Here is a 21,314-nt window from a genome sequence, read left to right on the forward strand (position 1 = left end):
ATTTTTCCTATATTTAACCAGGCAAGTCAGTTAAGAACACATTCTTATTTTCAATGACGGCCTGGGAACAGTGGGTTAACTGCCTGTTCAGGGGCAGAATGACAGATTTGTACCTTGTCAGCTCGGGGGTTTGAACTCGCAACCTTCTGGTTACTAGTCCAACGCTCTAACCACTAGGCACACTTCATGTAGCCTAGCCCATAGGCCTATATGTTTGTATCACAACTAAAGTGGCCAAATAACTTCTTTAAGCACATTAATCCGCTTTACAAGGGGTTTAGCGCCTAACTGGCATACATAAACCTATTACCATGTGCGCATTGCTGCGCTTATAATGTGAAGGAATAGTCTATTAGTTTATCAACATTTTAAGATAAATATTTCTGATCTGTTTCGTCAGCCACATTGGGAAAAAAAGTTTTTGTTGATGCTAATGGTTGTATTCATTTGAGATCTATTGCATCCCACAACTGTCCCAGACTATGATTGGAATATGTATTTCTCGCACAGAATAGAATAGGTTGACTATGGGGATAGTATATTGACATAGGTGGGTGCTTTTGCAGTTCGTTAGGCCTATTCATCTTGTTGACTGACGAAGAGTAAATGTGGACAGATCTGCCAATATCTTCAATATGCACCTCGGAATTGGATTAGGATGCGCTCGGTTGTGTCCCCGATATGTCTGTCTTCACTTCTAGCCTGTGAGAAAGAGACGATCACATGATGGAGAGCCATGTGAGTGAGAGGTGCTTCTTAAAGATCCTCCACTTTTTAAAATTGTTTGGCCTAAAATGACATACCCAAATCTAACTGCCTGTAGCTCAGGACCTGAAGCAAGGATATACATATTCTTCATACCGTTTGAAAGGAAACACTTTGAAGTTTGTGGAAATGGGAAATGAATATAGGAGAATATAACACATTCGATCTGGTAAAAGATAATACAAAGAAAAAAACATGTGTTTCTTTGTATTTTTTTGTACCATCTTTGAAATGCAAGAGAAAGACCATCATGTATTATTCCAGACCATGCACAATTTAGATGGCAGCAGTGTATGTGCAAAGTTTTAGACTGATCCAATAAACCATTGCATTTCTGTAAAAATTATTGTATCAAGAATGCCCAAATGTGCCTAATTGGTTTATTAATACATTTACAAGTTCATAACTGTGAACTCTCCTCAAACAATAGCATGGTATTATTCCACTGTACTAGCTACTGTAAATTGGACAGTGCCGTTAGATTAACAAGAATTTAAACTTTCTGCCAATATCAGATATGTCTATGTCCTGGGAAATGTCCTTGTTACTTACAACCTCATGCTAATCGCATACGTTAGCTCAAGCCTACGTTAGCTCAACCGTTCCGTGGGGGGCCCACCGATCTTCAGCACTGGGGTGAAGGGCACAACGCAGCACTCCGGGCCAAGGGCTTAACAGCCACTGGCCGCGAAAAGGCATGGATTTTTTTAGGGAGCGTTACAGTCACCAAAGGAGATGCAGCCGTGATGTTCGAGGCATTATCAAGTGCTTGTCAAATTGTGAATGAGAGACTGATGAAGTGTGTACACCCTGCGCAAAAAAAAAACCAAAGCAGAGCTCATGCCTTTCAAGCAACTATTTTCAAATCATCATTAGGGTCGCATCATGCAGCCTTACATTGTATTAACAATCAAAACATATAGCCCAACATTTGTAGAACAAATAAAGTTGCAGTATTAACTTTAAATTAAGCATATAGGAGTACCTATTTATTTGTTAACTGCTCAACACAGAATAGCCGCATATGTGCACTCCCTCAAATCCTTTTGAGAAAATATCCTTTCTATTTTATTCAACCTTGTTTAATTGTATTCTTCATACTATAAAGTAATATAAAAAATAATGCCACAGTATTCTAAGCAAATCCTGTCTGCTAAATGAACTAGTGTAGCCCATAGCCATTTAGCATAGCCAGATCAAGACCTTAAATAAGGACAGCTCAGAGTATGCTATTCTGTTTTTCTGAATAGACTAGAGTTTCTTCATATCATGCTTCTTTAGACCTGTCTAAAATAAATAGTGGATTTATTTTGAAGGTGTAGGCTATATTACATGGAGTTATTAGACTTTTTAAAATGTAGATTCTCCAAAGTTCTGCATCAGTGGCTTGTGTGGAAGCCAGGAGATGCTGAGTGTGTTTATGTTAATTCATCCTCAATTACATTGAGACCGACAGCTATTTGCTTTACAATCACTGGCTGACTAAATTTTGTGACTGCCACAGCCATAGTTGTACTACCAGTAAATGCATTCACTACTCATGGTCTGTCCTGTCCCCATGTATTGATATCATCTGGATGGTTTCTGTTTACCTTTGCAGTGTTGCATTCTGGGGATTACTACCTGTTTGAGTCGGACAGTGAGGAGGAAGACGAACTGTTTTCAGAAGAAAAAAAGCCTCAGAAACAGACTGCCTTTCAGGTGAGTTTACCTTACAGTTAATCAACACAGCCTCTGCCACCACAGCATTTTCACAGTGCTAAAATGCGCTGAAATGTGCAAAAAGAAACAATATTACTCAAAATACTCCAATGTTTGCTTTTCATAATGCAGTATTGAAGCATGTGAATTCCTCCTGCCTCCCCCTGTGCCCTCAGCTGGCGTACCGGGCGTGGGTGACCAGCGCCAAGGCAACGCTGAGGGAACGTCAGGAGAGACAGAAAGAACAGAGGAGGCTGGAAAGAGAGGAGAGACGACAGAGGAAACAGGACAGTTCTCCAGCATCAGGTCAGAGTTCACACACTCTCTCACACACACACACACACACACACACACACACACACACACACACACACACACACACACACACACACACACACACACACACACACACACACACACACACACACACACACACACACACACACACACACACACACACACACACACAGTGATTAACTTGTTGTTTTTTCTGTTACAGGTCATGAAGGTAGTCTTGAATTTGAAGAAAGCATTTCACATGAAGAGATAGACGACAATGACGAACTTGATGGAGAGGGCTCAGGTATTTTGGGGTTTATTTAATGATGTAGGTTACATATTTTGGCCACTATATTCCCAGTGCCATTTATTAATTAAGTTTCACACATTTTATTGTCTGTATGACCAAGTGCAATGTAATCTCATGCTGTGCTATAGGGAAGGCAGACATTGTGCAGAGGATCCTGGACGTCCTCATGTTGCTGTGGGTCGTGTTCCTGGCCATGGTGGATGGCCTAACAGAGTGGCTCAACCTCATCACCAAGCAGTACGTGGACACCTCCACCGTGCTGTGCAACGAACGCTACCACCTCATACACAACGTCAGCCAGGTCAGTTATAAAGTACCTCCCACAACCAGAAGTCATCTACTTCTAGTGGGGCCCTGTCCCAGTATGACCAGTGATGGACCCTAATCCTGTAGTGTTTTACAGGGATCTCTGAGGGAGCCCATGGAGGATCAGCTGTCCCAGGGCAGCGAGAGCCCCACTATGGAGACCTGTCTGGGAGACATAGAGGGAGACACGGACCACATGAATAGAACCAGTGCCACCAGGTTGGTGAAGGTGATGGCCCATTTAACCTATTGGGCACATTAATATTGAATATTTTTTTCGAGGGAGGAACAGAATAGAATTTAACAACATTTATATGAAAAAGAATCCTTTGCTTACTGGTTTGTAATCATCTACACTGAACAAAAATATAAAGTGTTGGTCCCATGTTTCATGAGTTGAAATAAAAAATCCCAGAAATGTTCCATGTGCACAAAAAGCTTATATCCTCTCAAAGTTTGTGCACAAATTTGTTTACATCCCTGTTCGTGAATATTTCTCCTTTGACAAGATAATCCATCCACATGACAGGTATGGAATATCAAGAAAATTACACAGGTGCAACTTGTGCTGGGGACAATCAAATTAGCTGTTTTGTCACACAACACAATGCCACAGATTAGGGCCTAATACATTTATTTAAATTGACTGATTTCCTCATATGAACTGTAACTCAGTAGCATCTTTGAAATTGTTGCATGTTGCGTTTATATTTTTGTTCAGTATATAGTTCAGTCAGTGTTGAGTGTTATTGCTGACCTGTGTGTTATGTTGTAGTGGGTTGGAGCTGAGCGAGCGTGAGCGTCACAGCGGCACCACCCTGTGTTGTTCAGAGCCCACTCTGGAGCTGCTGGGGGTGGAGCCAGAACCACAGCACAAAAGCCGCTACCGCCACTCCAGGACCGCCAGCGAGATGCTCACTGACCGGTACTGACATATACTTCCCAGAAGACCTCTACAGTTGACATGCTACAGACCCCAGCTTCTAACCTGATCGACTCTGTCCCCACATATCAGCTTGTGTATGTTCTGCTTGTATGAACTGTACTGACCCCGATGTCTCTATAACCCCCTAACTCAGGCAGTTCTTTGTGGAGGAGCTGGTCCAGTGTAGAGAGTTCTACTCCTCTCAGAACCGCCTGCTGAAGCTGCAGTTTGCCCTGTACAACCTCCTGGCTGCCAACTCAGAGCTGGTGTGCTACTTCATCATCGTGCTCAACAACATGGTGACGGCCTCTGTCATCTCAGTGGTGCTGCCCATCCTCATCTTCCTCTGGGCCATGCTGGCCGTGCCACGCCCCACCAAGAAGTTCTGGATGACCGCTATTGTCTACACTGAGGTGGGTCGTTGTTGGGTTGACCATGCTGGTACCAGGCCTCCCGGGTGGCGCAGTGGTTAAGGGCGCTGTACAGCAGCGCCAGCTGTGCCAGCTGTGCCACCAGAGACTCTGGGTTCGCGCCCAGGCTCTGTCGTAACCGGCCGCGACCAGGAGGTCCGTGGGACGACTCACAATTGGCCTAGCGTCGTCCGGGTTAGGGAGGTTTTGGCCGGTAGGGATATCCTTGTCTCATCGCGCACCAGCGACTCCTGTGGCGGGCCGGGCGCAGTGCACGCTAACCAAGGTTGCCAGGTGCCCGGTGTTTCCTCCGACACATTGGTGCGGCTGGCTTCCGGGTTGGATGCGCGCTGTGTTAAGAAGCAGTGCGGCTTGGTTGGTTTGTGTATCGGAGGACGCATGACTTTCAACCTTCGTCTCTCCCGAGCCCGTACGGGAGTTGTAGCGATGAGACAAGATAGTAGCTACGGACAACTGGATACCACGATATTGGGGAGAAAAAGGGGTAAAATTTCTAGCTGGTTTCTAGATTGTTATTGTTGCACCGATGTGGTATGGTAGTGCACACGACAAGCCTGTTGAGACATAGCCATTGCACAGGTGCAGACACTTACTATCTTCTCCCTCTTCTTGCTTTCGTTGGCTAAAGTGGTGAAATATGTAATGTGTAAGATTGGTTTACACCAGGTGTGCAATAAAAAACAAAAGGTAGAAACCAAATAGCATTCCAAATTTCCAGACCTAATTTAGGGCTTTATTCCACACTGTTCCCATTCCAGGCTGTTAGCTTTTACAAAAAAAAAAAAAAACAAGTAACATTTAACAGATGGTCGTGTATCAGATACATTTCTTTATGTTAAACTATGTTCCCCCTGCATTGTTCTGGTTTGTTCCGGTTCTACTCAGGTCATGGTGGTGGTAAAGTACCTGTTCCAGTTTGGTTTCTTCCCGTGGAACAGTGTATATGAGCTCACGCTGAACGAGGACAAGCCTTTCTTCCCACCTCGTATCCTGGGCCTGGAGAAGACTGATAACTACATCCGCTATGATCTGCTGCAGCTGCTGGCTCTCTTCTTCCATCGCTCACTGCTACAGGTATACCAGCCCACCATTGAACTCTCAGACATGACTTTATAATCATACACTACCGTTCAAAAGTTTGGGGTCACTTAGAAATGTCCTTGCTTTTTGAAAGAAAATCCCCCCAAAAATACCCATTAAAATAACATCAAATTGATCAGAAATACAGTGGAGACATTGTTAATGTTGTAAATGACTTGTAGCTGGAAATGGCTGATTTTTAAAATGGAATATCTACATAGGCGTACAGAGGCTCATTGTCAGCAACCATCACTCCTGTGTTCCAATGGCACGTTGTGTTAGCTAATCCAAGTTTATCAAGGCTAATGGATCAGTAGAAAACCCTTTTGCAATTATGCTAGCACAGCTGAAAACTGTTGTTCTGATTAAATAAGCAAAAAAACGGTCCTTCTTTAGACTAGTTGAGTATCTGGAGCATCAGCATTTGTGGGTTCGATTACAGGCTCAAAATGGTCAGAAACAAAGAACTTTCTAATGTACTTGTCCTCTTGCTCAGTTGTGCACAGTTGTGCAGTTCCCACTCTTTCTATTCTGGTTAGTGCCCGTTTGCGCTGTTCTGTGATGGGAGTAGTAAACAGCGTTGTATGAGATCTTCAGTTTCTTGGCAATTTCTCGCATGAAATAGCCTTCATTTCTTAGACAAAGAATAGACTGACGAGTTTCAGAAGAAGGGTCTTTGTTTCTGGCCATTTTGAGCCTGTAATCGAACCCACAAGTGCTGATGCTCCAGAATTTTTTTATTTTTTTTATTTCACCTTTATTTAAACAGGTAGGCTAGTTGAGAACAAGTTCTCATTTGCAACTGCGACCTGGCCAAGATAAAGCATAGCAGTGTAAACAGACAACACAGAGTTACACATGGAGTAAACAATTAACAAGTCAATAATACAGTAGAAAAAGGAGAGTCTATATGCATTGTGTGCAAAAGGCATGAGGAGGTAGGCGAATAATTACAATTTTGCAGATTAACACTGGAGTGATAAATGATCAGATGGTCATGTACAGGTAGAGATACTGGTGTGCAAAAGAGCAGAAAATAAAATAAATAAAAACAGTATGGGGATAAGGTAGGTAAAAATGGGTGGGCTATTTACCAATAGACTATGTACAGCGGCAGCGATCGGTTAGCTGCTCAGATAGCAGATGTTTGAAGTTGGTGAGGGAGATAAAAGTCTCCAACTTCAGCGATTTTTGCAATTCGTTCCAGTCAAAGGCAGCAGAGAACTGGAACGAAAGGCGGCCAAATGAGGTGTTGGCTTTAGGTATGATCAGTGAGATACACCTGCTGGAGCGCGTGTTACGGGTGGGTGTTGCCATCGTGACCAGTGAACTGAGATAAGGCGGAGCTTTACCTAGCATGGACTTCTAGATGACCTGGAGCCAGTGGGTCTGGCGACGAATATGTAGCGAGGGCCAGCCGACTAGAGCATACAGGTCGCAGTGGTGGGTGGGATAAGGTGCTTTAGTGACAAAACGGATGGCACTGTGATAAACTGCATCCAGTTTGCTGAGTAGAGTGTTGGAAGCAATTTTGTAGATGACATCGCCGAAGTCGAGGATCGGTAGGATAGTCAGTTTTACTAGGGTAAGTTTGGCGGCGTGAGTGAAGGAGGCTTTGTTGCGGAATAGAAAGCCGACTCTTGATTTGATTTTCGATTGGAGATGTTTGATATGAGTCTGGAAGGAGAGTTTATAGTCTTACTTAACTAGTCTAAAGAAGGTCAGTTTTATTGCTTCTTTAATCAGAACAACAGTTTTCAGCTGTGCTAACATAACTGCAAAAGGGTTTTCTAATGATCAATTAGCCTTTTAAAATGATAAACTAAGATTAGCTAACACAACGTGCCATTGGAACACAGGAGTGATGGTTGCTGATAATGGGCCTCTGTACGCCTATGTACATATTCCATTAAAAATCAGCTGTTTCCAGCTAAAATAGTCATTTACAACGTTAACAATGTCTATACTGTATTTCTGATCAATTTAATGTTATTTTAATGGACAAAAAATGTGCTTTTCTTTCAAAAAGCAAGGACATTTCTAAGTGACCCCAAAGTTTGAACGGTAGTGTAAGTTTATACCACAAGATTTGGATTCAATCCTCCTAACGGTTTTGTTTCTTCACTGTCTCTCATCAGCGGTATGGCCTGTGGGACCAGGAATGTGCTCTGGAGGAGAAGCCCTCAAGGCCATCAGAGGAGGCCAACAACAAGAAGGAGGGAGGAGAGGGGGAGGGGGTGGAAGTCCATGTTCATCCCAGCCCAGGACCCAGCCTCATGGACCTGGAGGAACTCAAACCGGACGAGGACCAGAAGGCCGAACCAGAGCCTGAACCAGAGCCCAGCACCAGCGTAGCCCCTACCCCAGAGCCACCCCCCAGCCTGCCTGTGGAGGGACCCAAGAAGAAGGGCAGCATCATGCGCTTCCGCAAGAAAAAACAATTAAGCAAAGGTCAGTTAAAGAAACTAGCAGTAGAGAGGAGAATGAAGACATTCATGAATTAAGGGCTTGGGATTTCAGAATAGGAGTGTGTGTCCTTATGACTGCCCTCCTCAGAGTTACAGTGAAATGATTTGTATTCTGTTTGTATCCTAGAAGCCTTAGATATCAAGGCTGAGAAGAAGGAGCAGAAGAAGAAACAGAAGGGTAAGCGTAGAGAGGCAGCCAGTAAGAAGCTGATAGCAGCGGGAGAGAAGATCAAGCACCTCACCATCACAGCGTAAGTACACATGAGTTACTCACTAGAGAGCTCGTCAGACAATACTGACGTCACACAGTTGCATAACCAGTGGACTCTCTAGTGTTATTATGGTTTGTAAATAATTCTGTGGGTTTTGATTTTCATTTAGAAGTGTAATTGGTTGTGACGTGATTTCTGTGCTGTATGAATCAGCTGTCCTCTATAATCTTGCCATATTTGGGCATAAGGCAGTGATTTGATTTCCCAAACCTCTTTATAGTGTGCGGAATGTCTACAAGCCATGTCACGAATTCTTCAGCGACATCTTACATGCACCGTACCGTGCTGCCACTGATGTCTACGCCCTCATGTTCCTCACTGACGTGGTGGATTTCATCATCATTGTCTTTGGTTTCTGGGCCTTTGGAGTGAGTACTGTTTACATGACTGCATTGAATGCACTTGCTGTACGAGGCCACTCTTGACACACAACCTATTCCTATACCTGCACCGGCAAAAGCCCTCAAACCTTTCAAACCTCTCAAAAACAGTTCCTGATATTGTATTACTCATTGTTGCATCACCACCTACATGTAATTCCGATTAAACCATCAAACACCATGTCTAGAAGCTCTGTGCTTGGTCACAGGACACTATAATAGCATTCTGTGGACTAAACGGTTCGCCCGTTGTGCCTCAGAAACACTCGGCCGCAGCAGACATTGCCTCCACGCTGTCAGAGGACCAGGTGCCCGAGGCCTTCCTGGTGATGCTGCTCATCCAGTTCAGCACCATGATCATCGACCGAGCCCTCTACCTCCGCAAGACCGTCCTGGGCAAGCTCATCTTCCAGATCATCCTGGTGTTCGGCATCCACCTCTGGATGTTCTTCATCCTGCCTGCTGTCACTGAGAGGTGAGGAAGACGAGGGTGTGTCCGCAGAGTGACACATCTCATTACGTCTCGTCTATTTAATCACGCTTGTGTTTGTCTATCTTCGCGGTGTTCGACAGTCCTGAAGCGGTGTGCCTATTGCATCATTTCTCTGAGGTGTGTCTCCCTCTCTCCTCTCAGGATGTTCAGTCAAAACTCGGTGGCTCAGCTCTGGTACTTCTTCAAGTGTATCTACTTTGCCCTGTCGGCCTATCAGATCCGCTGTGGCTACCCCACCCGAATCCTGGGCAACTTCCTCACTAAGAAGTTCAACCACCTCAACCTCTTCCTCTTCCAAGGGTGAGTCTGTCCATTCATAATCTCCTACTCTGCCACACCATATCATATGTTTGAGTCGGGGTGTCTCCCTGTTCAGGGAGGGGATGAGGTTGGGTATTGGTACAGGGTGATATTGTCTGTCTGTCTCAGGTTCCGCTTGGTGCCTTTCCTGGTGGAGCTCCGGGCAGTGATGGACTGGGTGTGGACTGACACCACTCTGTCCCTCTCCAACTGGATGTGTGTGGAAGACATCTACGCCAACATCTTCATTATCAAGTGCAGCCGTGAGACAGAGAAGGTACAAAGGACCTCTAGGTTACAAATGTAGTTGATAAAATCCCTTGCCGTCTGTTGTAGTATGTGATTAGGCCAGCAGTTCTTACAGCTGGTTCCTCTTCATCCTCAGAAATACCCTCAGCCCAAAGGCCAGAAGAAGAAGAAGATAGTGAAGTATGGGATGGGAGGACTCATCATCTTCTTCCTCATCTGCATCATCTGGTTCCCGCTGCTCTTCATCTCGTTGGTCAGATCGGTGGTGGGCGTGGTCAATCACCCTGTGGATGTCACAGTGACCGTCAAGCTGGGAGGATATGAGGTAATTACTGGGGGGGATTATAAGTGAGTACAATTTACACTCTAATGGGCACCGGACCCATACTGCCCATCTTCAACGGCAAGTCTCATCCAGCACTAAAATGCAAGCAATGGAGAATCTATGGAAGATATATTTGATATGTGCTCATGTTAGATTTGTTGTACTAAAACGTGAACCGTTGTCCCTCTCCATAGCCCTTGTTCACCATGAGTGTCCAGCAGCAGTCCATTCAGTCCTTCACTGAGGAGGACTACAACAAACTCACCACCAACTTCTATGACAATGCTGTGCGTAATACCTCCAACTCTACTGTAAAGAGCTCATCCAATTTCCTTCCCTTGGGCACCCTGTTTTAGATTCTAATTAAACAAATTGTGTACAACTGTGAGTAAGTGATCCCTGTTGAATGATGAATACAACAAACATGGACTTGAGCTCTGCTGCTCTCTATTTGCCTCCGCGGTAGGTAGTTGTAACTTCTGACTGTCTGTGTGTCCCCTGCAGAGGGCTATGCAGTTCATCACCCTCTACAGCTATGAGGACATAGTGACAGCTAAGATCGAGGGCAGCTCAGGGTCAGTGTGGAGGATCAGCCCACCAAGTCGACAGGAGGTGGTCAAGGAGCTGCTGGGCAGCCCTGTGGACATGACCCTACGCCTGGCCTGGACCTTCCAGAGGTCAGCTGGGTGTGGTGTGTGTGTGCATGTGTATGCACCTGTTTGTGTGTGTGGTTTTTAAGTTGTTGCAGACGTAAAAACATTTGTTTATGCAATTGCCCTGTGGTTTTCTATTGTATTTATTGTATTTGTGTCTGTCTCTTTCTTCAGGGACCTTGGCAAGGGTGGCACTGTGGAGCACACGTCTGACAAGTACTCCATCGATCTGGATCCAGGCAACCCGGTCAGAGCAGACCTGGCTTCCCTGCTAGTGGGGAACCGCACAGACCCAGTGTATGTTCTGCTCGCCTCTCAAAGTCAAATGTAGTAAACTCCGCAAAAAAAAACGTCCCTTTTTCAGGACCCTGTCTTTCAAAGATAATTTCAAAAATCCAAACAACTTCACAGATCTTCATTGTAAAGGGTTTAAACACTGTTTCCCATGCTTGTTCAATGAACCATAAACAATTAATGAACATGTACCTGTGGAACGGTAGTTAAGACACTAACAGCTTACAGACGGTAGGCAATTAAGGTCACAGTTATGAAAACTTAGGACACTAAAGAGGCCTTTCTACTGACTCTGAAAAACACCAAAACAAAGATGCCCAGGGTCCCTGCTCATTTTCGTGAATGTGCCTTAGGCATGCTGCAAGGAGGCATGAGGACTGCAGATGTGGCCAGGGCAATAAATTGCAATGTCCGTAAAGACAGCGCTACAGGGAGACAGGACGGACAGCTGATCGTCCTCGCGTAACAACACCTGCACAGGATCGGCACATCCGAACATCACACCTGCGGGACAGGTACAGGATGGCAACAACAACTGCCCGAGTTACACCAGGAACGCACAATCACTTCATCAGTGCTCTGACTGTCCACAATAGGCTGAGAGAGAATGGACTGAGGGCTTGTAAGCCTGTTGTAAGGCAGGTCCTCACCAGACATCTCCGGCAACAACGTCGCTTATGTGCACAAACTCACTGTCGCTGGACCAGACAGGACTGGCAAAAAGTGCTCTTCACTGACGAGTCGCGGTTTTGTCTCACCAGGGGTGATGGTCGGATCCGCATTTATCGTCAAAGGAATGAGCATTACACCGAGGCCTATACTCTGAAGCGGGATTGATTTGGAGGTGGAGGGTCCGTCATGGTCTGGGGCGGTGTGTCCCAGCATCATCAGACTGAGCTTGTTGTCATTGCAGGCAATCTCAACGCTGTGCGTTGCAGGGAAGACATCCTCCCTCATGTGGTACCCTTCCTGCAAGCTCATCCTGACATGACCCTCCAGCATGACAATGCCACCAGCCATACTGCTCGTTCTGTGTGTGATTTCCTGCAAGACAGTAATGTCAGTGTTCTGCCATGTTTGTGGAACTTGTTCATTTTATGTCTCAGTTGTTGAGTCCTGTTATGTTCACACAAATAGTTACACATGTTAAGTTTGCTGAAAATAAATGTGGTTGACAGTGGGAGGACGTTTCCTTTTTTTGCTGAATTTATTTCAATTTCTGTGTGAAATCCTGTCCTGAATTCTGTTTGACATTATCTGTACTTTTTTTTATCAGACGTGTGCCTCACATGTTCCCCAACTATATCCGAGCACCAAACGGCGCCGAGGCCAAACCAGTCGATCAGCTGTATAAAGGTCAGAGCGGCTTTTATGTATAAACATCCTTCCTGCCATAGTACTAGAAATATAGACGGTTAGCTGACAGCGTCACGAAAACCATGCACACGCTTCAAAGGGGCAGAAGGCAGTGTGTTGTTGTGGTTCTGGATGGCCAGATACCTTGCAACAATGACAAGAAACTGCCATTTGGTGAATCGTAAGTGGCTCGTTTCAGCTCGTTGTTCTTGATACCATGTCTTGTTTTGACTGATGTCATGTCTACTAATAGGGCCAAAATTTGCTAGCTGTAACAATTTATTTGAGAGACAAGTGCTCATTGTTAAGCTTTATTTCTTTATATTTTCAATAAACATTGGAGATGATATAGTTTACATGTAATCTACCATCTAAGCCAACTCCATCTGTTTTGTCCCATAGTTGAGCATGCATCAGTTTTGTTGCTAAACAACCAATTAGTCTATAAGGAAGTTCAAAGCTAAAACATGGGCAGTCAGTCTGTGTTACAATTATCCGACACCATGTTATGTTGCAGGTGATGAGGATGGCTACCAGGATATAACACTGTCTCTGATGAGGGACCGCTCTCTGAACAGCACCCGTGGGGCCCAGGAGTGGTGGGACATCAGCATTGCCGACTGTACTCCGTCCAAAGGGGCCTGCGGCGTCCTGCCGATGGTCATCTTCAATGACAAAGTCAGCCCCCCCAGTCTAGGTTTCCTGGCAGGATATGGGTAAGGATCTATGCGTGCCTGTGTTCTCAATGGTAGCCCATTCCAGCAAATCGAATAGACCTGATTTACATTCAAACTATTGTGTGGGAAATTAACTGTATAGACGAGAGATCTATGTTCAATTATGCTCATTCTACACTTGTTCTCCATTGCAGGATCATGGGGCTGTATGTGTCTGTGGTGCTGGTGATTGGGAAATTTGTGAGGGGCTTCTTCAGTGAGATCTCACACTCCATTATGTTTGAGGAGCTGCCCTGTGTTAATCGTATCCTCAAGCTGTGCACAGACATCTTCCTGGTCAGGGAGACAGGAGAGCTAGAGCTGGAAGAGGAGCTCTACTCCAAACTCATCTTCCTCTACCGCTCACCAGAGACTATGATTAAGTGGACAAGAGACAAGCTATCAAGTGACAATCGCTAGCCCCCCCCCCCCGGCTGTCCTGTCCAGATCACCCCTGGTTGGGGCTGTCTCACACACAGGGGTGCCTCTACCTGGTCTTCCTCTAAAAGACCCAATACTAGCTCCAGTGGGTCTATTTTCACTGTGCACTAACCCCTCTTAGCCAGGGGGAAAGGCATGTTTTGTCTGTTTCTGTACTCTGACAGTACTATTTGCCTCTGCTGGTGGGCTGTACTGACAGACAGTGAGCCAGAGGCTGTGTGGCGGCCAAGGGGTCTGCTCCAGTACCCGTCCCTGGGTTATGGAAAGTGTGGCTAGGCCTCTCCATTCAGAAGGGCAGGTTAGATGCTTTGCTTTGACCACAGACTAAAGCCAGGCTCCTCTTGTCTTATTGCCTGGGTTCCAACAGAAATATCGGCTTCTGAATGAGGTATGATGGCCGGCTTGACCTACAGACACTACCGCTTAATGAAGAGACAGGCTGGATCTTCACTACACTGACCAGCACAGTGTGGACTAACGCAACACCAAAGGGGACAATTTGAGAGAAAAAGGACCTAAAGTAGGGCGTTTGTTTCCAATCAAAACACTATTAGATCATATTCAGCCAAATCTCAGAGTCTTACTCAAACTGTTTACAAATTGAAACGCTTCAGTTGGGAGGAAAGCTAACTTTGTACGTGGCAACAAGTTACAGGCTTATTGATTGCAAGACTTGAATCTCTTAAGTGTTAAATGAGTATAGCAACACTGTAAAGACTGAAACATGTCTTAGTCATGACAATCCTTACAAAACATCTCCATGCTGGAATAATGCATAAGGCAACATTAGCCCCATCTCTGGAAATGTCATGCTGGAGTACATTCAGAAATTGTGACACTATAGAGAGAACACAGCGACCATTGTGCCTTTGTTTCTGAATTGTTACAATATGGTTCAGCCATTGCTTGAGCAATTTTTGCCAATATGCAAAAACCAAAACCTTTCCTAACTTTAATAAACATGTGTTATACTTTTATTTCCATATGTTTGCGCTCATTTTCAGAGAACCTGATGGGAGTTAATGCAGGTTGTTGCTACGGGATCTCTGTTTTGGGAGAATAATCATTTCTATTCCCAATAGAATGTGGTTCAGCTTCTAAACCAATGAAAATATTGTTCATTCTCATTTCTGACATGGAAAAACTAATTGTTTCAGCATCATACATCCATATTCAATTCATTAGTTATACCTGAATCAATGTTATATTCACCACCAAGCAGTGCCATGTACAAAGCAGCTTTATTTTTGGTGCAGTTAAAATACAGTTTAAATCAGCCTATTGTCTTATAGCCAAATAATATTTACTCAGTCAGTTGATTCATTAAAAGCAATTGGTGTTAGTTTATATTGAGACAAACAGCCTTGGCTGTATAGTTGCCAAGGGAACTACGTCACTGCAGTGCTGTTGTGCAGTCACAAGGACCCATTGACCCTCAGGATGGCTTCATCCTCTTCCTCATCTAGCAGGAACTCACTGATCTCCTCCCTCATCTGAGACCTAGACAAGTCCATAAACAGAAGTAACAAGGTAAATAGAAGGATATGCTCAGTTCAATTCTACTGGTAATAACTCAGACATTATGGCTATTTCACGTTTTTGAGTTAAGAATGTTGTATAAATCTCACCTTCTCTTCCTTCTCTCAGCCTCCGACAGTATATACTGGGGAAGGGCATCTTCTGCTGTCTGTAAAACAGAGAAAGGCCATGGTTCACATTGCACATTGTCCTGCTGTAGTCTTTGTAAAGATTATGTTGGTCATGTTTAGGAGTAATGTGACGTGATAGACGTCCTTTCACTTACCATGTCTTTGATGGTCAGTCTACAACTGTAACACAACAGGCTTTTAAGATCCACCGTCTCTGGCTCCCTGAAAGAGCACACACAGTATTGTATTAATTCAATAGGATCAAATTAAACAGCCTCTTGTACAAGTAACTTCAAGTTGCTTGGCACTTCACCCTAAATGTAAACATGTGAATATACACTGAGTGTACAAAAGATTAAGCTCTGCTATGATCCCTTATTGGTGTCACTTGTTAAATCCACTTTAATATCAGTGGAGATGAAGGGGAGGTTACAGGTTAAAGATTTTTAAGCCTTGAGACAATTGGGAAATTGATTGTGTTGCCATTCAAAAGGGTGAATGGGCAGGACCATATTTAAGTGCCTTTGAGAGGTGTATGATGATAGGTACCAAGCGCACTGGTTTGTGTCAAGAATTGCACCGCTGCTGGGTTCTAACTGAACAGTTCCCCATGTGTATCAAGAATGGTCCACCACCCAAAGGACACCCAGGCAACTTGACCACTGTGATTAGCATTGGAGTCAACATGGGCCAGCATCCCTGTGGAACGCTTTCGACACCTTGTAGAGTCAATGCCCAGACGAAGTGAGGTTGTTCTGAGGGCAAAAGGAGGGAGGCAACTCAATATTAGGAAGGTGTTAATGTTTTGTACACTGTGTACATAATCCAACTGTACAGTAATGAGACAGGAGACAAATGCCTACTGACTTAGCAGAGGAGCAGCAGCCCCCCTCTCCATTCATACAGCCCTGATGCTGGCCCCCTCCAGAGGAGCAGCACTGGCCCTGGCTTGCCAAGGAGGCTGGAGGCAGCCCTGGAGCTGCTGCTGAACCACGAGTGAACCCAGGGCTTGGGCCCCGCCTCTGAGACAGCTGCTCTGAGATCAGTGTAGCCTGGTAGGCAGAGAACTCCTCTAAAGAACATAAGGAGGCAGAGAGGGATAGGTAGAGATATTTATGTGATTAGGGAATAGAAATACTAATTTCAGTACAAAATGACATGTACTTTTATTTAGTGAGTACAGTACATTGTGATGTGATGCCGTCTTAGTACACTGCCAGTGTGACTCACCTAGTTTAGTGTCCAAGGCGCACACACACAGTAGGCACTTAGCAAAGGGTTGTGTGTTCTGAGGGGGACATGCTGTGTGGAGCTTCTCACTGGTCCTGGAAGACAACCATCAAAACAGGTACTCAATACCAAAATCCTCAACAGCTATCTTCACACAAGTCTAGATGCATAACAGGCTCATTTATGATTGATATAGTATCCTAACAAAATCCATTTCCAACCACCATTTTCTTTACAAATACTGCACCATATAAATATAAAAGAAAAAAGAAACATCCTCATTGTCAACTGCATTTATTTTCAGCAAACTTAACATGTGTAGATATGTGTGAACATAAGATTCAACAACAGACATGTGACTAACAGAAATGGAATAATGTCACCCTGAACAAGAGGGGTGGGCGGGGGTCAAAATCAAGAGTAACAGTCAGTATATGGTGTGGCCACCAGCTGCATTAAGCACTGCAGTGCATCTTCTCCTCGTGGACTGCACCAGATTTGCCAGTTCTTGCTGTGAGATGTTACCCCACTCTTTCACCAAGGCACCCGCAACTTCCCGGATATTTCTGGGGGGAATGGCCCTAGCCTTCTGATTCAACAGGTCCCAGATGTGCTCAATGGGATTGACATCCGGGCTCTTCTCTGGTCGTGGCAGAACATTGACATTCCTGTCTTGCAGGAAATCACTCACAGAACAAGCTGTATGGCTGGTGGCATTGTCATGCTGGAGGGTCATGTCAGGATGAGCCTGCAGGAAGGGTAACACATGAGGGAGGAGGATGTCTTCCCTGTAACGCACAGCGTTGAGATTGACTGCAATGACAACAAGCTCAATCCAATGATGCTGTGACACACTGCCCCAGACCATGACAGACCCTCCACCTCCAAATCAATCCCGCTTCAGAGTACAGGCCTCGGTGTAAAGCTCATTCTGTGAGACAAAACCGCGACTCGTCAGTAAAGATACCTTTTTGCCAGTCCTGTCTGGTCCAGCGACGGTGGGTTTGTGCCCATAGGTGACGTTGTTGTCTGTGATGTCTGGTGAGGACCTGCCGTATAACAGGCTTACAAGCCCTCAGTCCAGCCTCTCTCAGCCTATTGCGGACAGTCTGAGCACTGATGGAGGGATTGTGCGTTCCTGGTGTAACTTGGGCAGTTGTTGTTGCCGTCCTGTACCTGTCCCGCAGGTGTGATGTTCGGATGTGCCGATCCTGTGCAGGTGTTGTTACACATGGTCTGCCACTGCGAGGACGATCAGCTGTCCGTCCTGTCTCCATGTAGGGCTATCTTAGGCGTCTCACAATACGGACATTGCAATGTATTGCCCTGGCCACATCTGCAGTCCTCATGCCTCCTTGCAGCATGCCTAAGGCACGTTCACACAGATGAGTAGGGACCCTGGGCATCTTTGTGTTTTTCAGAGTCAGTAGAAAGGCCTCTTTAGTGTCCTAAGTTTTCATAACTGTGACCTTAATTGCCTACCGTCTGTAAGCTGCTAGTGTCTTAATGACCGTTCCACAGGTACATGTTCATTAATTGTTCATGGTTCACTGAACAAGCATGGGAAACAGTGTTTAAACCCTTTACAATGAAGATCTGTGAAGTTATTTGGATTTTAGAAGTCATTCTTACAATTGGTTCCTAGTGTGGCTCTGTGTGCTAACCATCCTCACCTGTAGATTGTGCTGACAGTAGAGGGGAAGTCAGTCTGGAGTTTGGTGACAAAGCTCTCTGTCAGGTGCTGGATGCTGGCCTTGTCTTGTGCCTGGAAGAGGCGGTGAAGGAAGATTACTCTTAAAATACTAAAAACTGACTTGGCCGACAGTGCCACACTACATAACAATGATAGTAATCCGAACACAGTCAACTCTCACCTTCGTGTCCAGGCCAGGGATAAAGACGGAGGGGATGTCAAACATTCTGTTGTAATATGCTATTTCTTTAGAGGAATAGTCCCTCATGGGTCTGACAATGACCACGTCTCCATAGCGAGGATCTGAGAAGCCCTGTGAACATAGTAACATTTCAAAATAACACAGCTGCTGCTGCCAGAACTCAAAACACAATGTATGTCTATGTGGGGTAATGCTACAAACGGTACTTTATTGCAATATTTAGAGGGGCATAAACAATGTTTACTATTCTACTGAGTTGAAAGACAGGAGGATTTTGTCCTCACCGTGTCGGTTGCCAGCGATGCTCCTCGCCCCAGAGAGATGTTGCTGAGCAGTTTGATGGCCAGACGGGAGCAGCTGTCCCCCATCATCACCTTGGTGTAGCCCTGTGTCCTCGCTGTGTGGAGAATCAGGTGCTGCCTTGACAAAGCAATGCATTACACCTGTCATAAATGGCCTTTACACAAACTAAACCTTCAGAAGCATATCAGACATGTTCAACCCCCATATGCTCTGATACGTAAATAGCATGTCTCTGAGATACGGTCTAATCTCTCACCTCAGTGTATGTAGCAAATCCTCTTTGGCTGTCAGCGTCCTCACAGAGGCAAACAGTTTCTGAAGGGCTTGGGTGTGTTCAGGGGTGATGGGGCTGGTTACTCCATTCTCAACCTCATGCATGCTCAGACTGGACAGGTGACTCTGGGCATTCTCCACAAAGAGGTCTGGATGCTGGTTCTTCTTGGTCTGGATGAATTGGTCCACAGCAGCTTTATAACTCGACCCAGTCTGTGGTTTTTCTGTTGCCGAGGATCCTGCCTCTAGCACTGAGCTGGGGAGACTGAGTACCTGAAACACCATGGGAAGTGAAAGACAATAGACATGATGATGCAACCACATGTTCTAAATAATGGCAAGCTATAATACAATGCCTTCGGGAAAGTATTCAGCCCCCTTGACTTTTTTCCACATTTTACTTTACAGCCTTATTCTAAAATTGATTAAAGTTTTTCTCTCCTCAATCTACACACAATACCCTATAATGACAAAGCAAAAATAAGTTTACATTTTTGCTAATTTATATATTTTTAAAAATGAAATCCCATTTACAAAAGTATTCAGACCCTTTACTCAGTACCATCCATTTTATAATACGGCTGTAACGTAACAAAATGTGGAAAAAGTCAAGGGGTCTGAATACTTTCCGAAGGCACTGTACATATTTAATGCCAATGATCAAAGCTCAGTCTCACATCCCAGACAGAAGTACAAACAACATTATTTTTCTGGCCCATCTCTAGGCAGCTCACCTGCTCCAGGTGAACTATGTGGTAATGGTGATTAGTGGCTCTGAAAACTGACTCCAGTTGAGCCACTGCCCTCTCCCGCTCTTCCATGCTCTGACCACTGGCACCGCCCTCTGTCAAGGCATAGTAATAGACCATCTTCACACATGAGGTAGTCTAATGGGCCAGAACCACCTGCTAAGTTACAGATGAAGAAACAAACATTGTGCCAAAGAGCAGCGATGATCATCATGTACATTACCATCTATGTAGATAATTCCAGGGACAAATCTCAACTTCTTGGGTGCGTCTCGACTCAAACCCTGAGAGAAGGTTCATTTTCATTCAGAAAAATAAAGAAACAGTTTGAAACCCTTAATAATTTGAAGAAACTTAATGAGTTGCATCTAAAATGTCAGCCCTGTGATATTTTAGTAATTGCAACATACAGTGTGACTACACATCTAGGAAGACATTGACCCAGCTACCTCTTGAACCTGTGACAGCATGGAGCTAGAGGCTGGCCCTCCCGACACTGCAAGAAGAACCTACAACAGAGAAACAATGCCAACTCAGTTGTTTTTGTATCATGTAAGACGTTACACAAATGTTAGAGATGGATATTCAATACCTTCTCTCCTGGGAAAATGACCCGGTTCTTTCCCAGCATGGCCCGGAACTTGTGGATGAAGTACTCCTTGAAGCAGCCCCTGGCCAGAAGACATAGCCAAATAAATACATTACTTTTCATTATTAGCTACAAAGATAATATATACTGACAATGAGAGAAAAAGAAGCACAACTAAGTAAAAATGACCACTTTTACATTTTGCTGTAAGTTCTTGAGACAAATCATGTAGTTTGTGACTCTCAAAAACAGTTCAATAAACGTTACCTGCAAAATGCATCTCCAGCTCGGATGATCAGTACCGCTGTATTTTCTTTGCATTTGACACACTTCTTGGAGACACTGCGATAAAAAAAAAAGAATTGTGAGTGGATGGAAGCAGTTGCTACAGCATACAACACTTTAAGTAGCTAAGCTAACGTTAGCTAGCGAGCTGAACATAGTTACACGTGGACATTAGCTTGACTGCAGTTTAGGCAACTGGGTAATCTAGCCGTTAATGGGTAAATAGTTTACCGTGGGGTCACTCTGTGTTCTAGCTGTCCATTGTATTCCTCATCGACCTGACACATGGTCGAGTTAGCTAGCTATGTGACAAAGAGCTCTAATTTATTGTAGCTTGCTAGCCAACAATTGCAGAATGTAGCTGTAACAGTTTTCGGATCAAGCTTGCCGTTAAAACTATGTAAGTTAAAACTATGTAAGCAGATACCAGCGTTCGTCGAAACTCTATTTAGGTAGATAAATTCATTAGATTAGTGTAGCTATTTCGATATTGATTTAATTCAGCCTATGTTTTATAGCTGTCAAAAGGCTCGTGCTGGAATAATATAGCGCATTTTGATGACGTGCTAGATTATTTCCACAGTCATGTGAAGAGCG

General features: G+C 44.6%; 2 protein-coding genes across 2 annotated transcripts in view; one reads left to right on the top strand and one right to left on the bottom strand.

Moving 5' to 3' along the window:
* Nucleotides 1–14,721, top strand: part of LOC124033838 (piezo-type mechanosensitive ion channel component 1-like) — an 81,535-nt gene extending 66,814 nt beyond the window's left edge. The window contains exons 30-50 of the mRNA XM_046346203.1: nt 2,366–2,466; nt 2,643–2,772; nt 2,966–3,049; nt 3,184–3,356; nt 3,459–3,580; nt 4,137–4,286; nt 4,441–4,699; nt 5,603–5,791; nt 7,936–8,248; nt 8,393–8,516; nt 8,758–8,905; nt 9,178–9,392; nt 9,552–9,710; nt 9,840–9,987; nt 10,096–10,284; nt 10,479–10,571; nt 10,789–10,961; nt 11,112–11,234; nt 12,508–12,587; nt 13,105–13,303; nt 13,459–14,721. Coding sequence (XP_046202159.1) covers nt 2,366–2,466; nt 2,643–2,772; nt 2,966–3,049; nt 3,184–3,356; nt 3,459–3,580; nt 4,137–4,286; nt 4,441–4,699; nt 5,603–5,791; nt 7,936–8,248; nt 8,393–8,516; nt 8,758–8,905; nt 9,178–9,392; nt 9,552–9,710; nt 9,840–9,987; nt 10,096–10,284; nt 10,479–10,571; nt 10,789–10,961; nt 11,112–11,234; nt 12,508–12,587; nt 13,105–13,303; nt 13,459–13,723 — 3,437 coding nt within the window. The 3' untranslated portion in view covers nt 13,724–14,721. The remainder of the gene's footprint in view (nt 1–2,365; nt 2,467–2,642; nt 2,773–2,965; nt 3,050–3,183; nt 3,357–3,458; nt 3,581–4,136; nt 4,287–4,440; nt 4,700–5,602; nt 5,792–7,935; nt 8,249–8,392; nt 8,517–8,757; nt 8,906–9,177; nt 9,393–9,551; nt 9,711–9,839; nt 9,988–10,095; nt 10,285–10,478; nt 10,572–10,788; nt 10,962–11,111; nt 11,235–12,507; nt 12,588–13,104; nt 13,304–13,458) is intronic.
* A 245-nt stretch (nt 14,722–14,966) lies between these two features.
* On the bottom strand, nt 14,967–21,287 carry LOC124033839 (cytoplasmic tRNA 2-thiolation protein 2-like). The gene is made up of 15 exons (XM_046346205.1): nt 20,949–21,287; nt 20,700–20,774; nt 20,436–20,514; nt 20,293–20,352; nt 20,067–20,127; nt 19,829–19,938; nt 19,078–19,367; nt 18,803–18,938; nt 18,498–18,629; nt 18,297–18,388; nt 16,624–16,718; nt 16,261–16,465; nt 15,549–15,615; nt 15,373–15,431; nt 14,967–15,244 (listed from the first exon to the last, which is right to left on the bottom strand). Exons 1-15 carry the CDS (start codon nt 21,002–21,004, stop codon nt 15,160–15,162), a joined length of 1,602 nt encoding a protein of 533 aa, XP_046202161.1. The 5' UTR covers nt 21,005–21,287; the 3' UTR covers nt 14,967–15,159.
* Nucleotides 21,288–21,314: the final 27 nt, after the last annotated feature.

This window comes from Oncorhynchus gorbuscha, linkage group LG04, assembly GCF_021184085.1.
Source record: "Oncorhynchus gorbuscha isolate QuinsamMale2020 ecotype Even-year linkage group LG04, OgorEven_v1.0, whole genome shotgun sequence".
Classification (NCBI taxonomy): Eukaryota; Metazoa; Chordata; class Actinopteri; order Salmoniformes; family Salmonidae; genus Oncorhynchus; species Oncorhynchus gorbuscha.

Bases quoted from the DNA above. Each gene is read 5' to 3' on its own strand.
- LOC124033839 (XM_046346205.1), bottom strand. From the start codon at position 21,004: ATGTGTCAGGTCGATGAGGAATACAATGGACAGCTAGAACACAGAGTG. The intron at 20,775-20,948 runs GTAAACTATTTA...TTTTTATCGCAG, and splicing joins GAACACAGAGTGACCCCACG to TGTCTCCAAGAAGTGTGTCA. The intron at 16,719-18,296 runs GTGAGGATGGTT...GTTGTCTTCCAG, and splicing joins ACTGTCAGCACAATCTACAG to GACCAGTGAGAAGCTCCACA.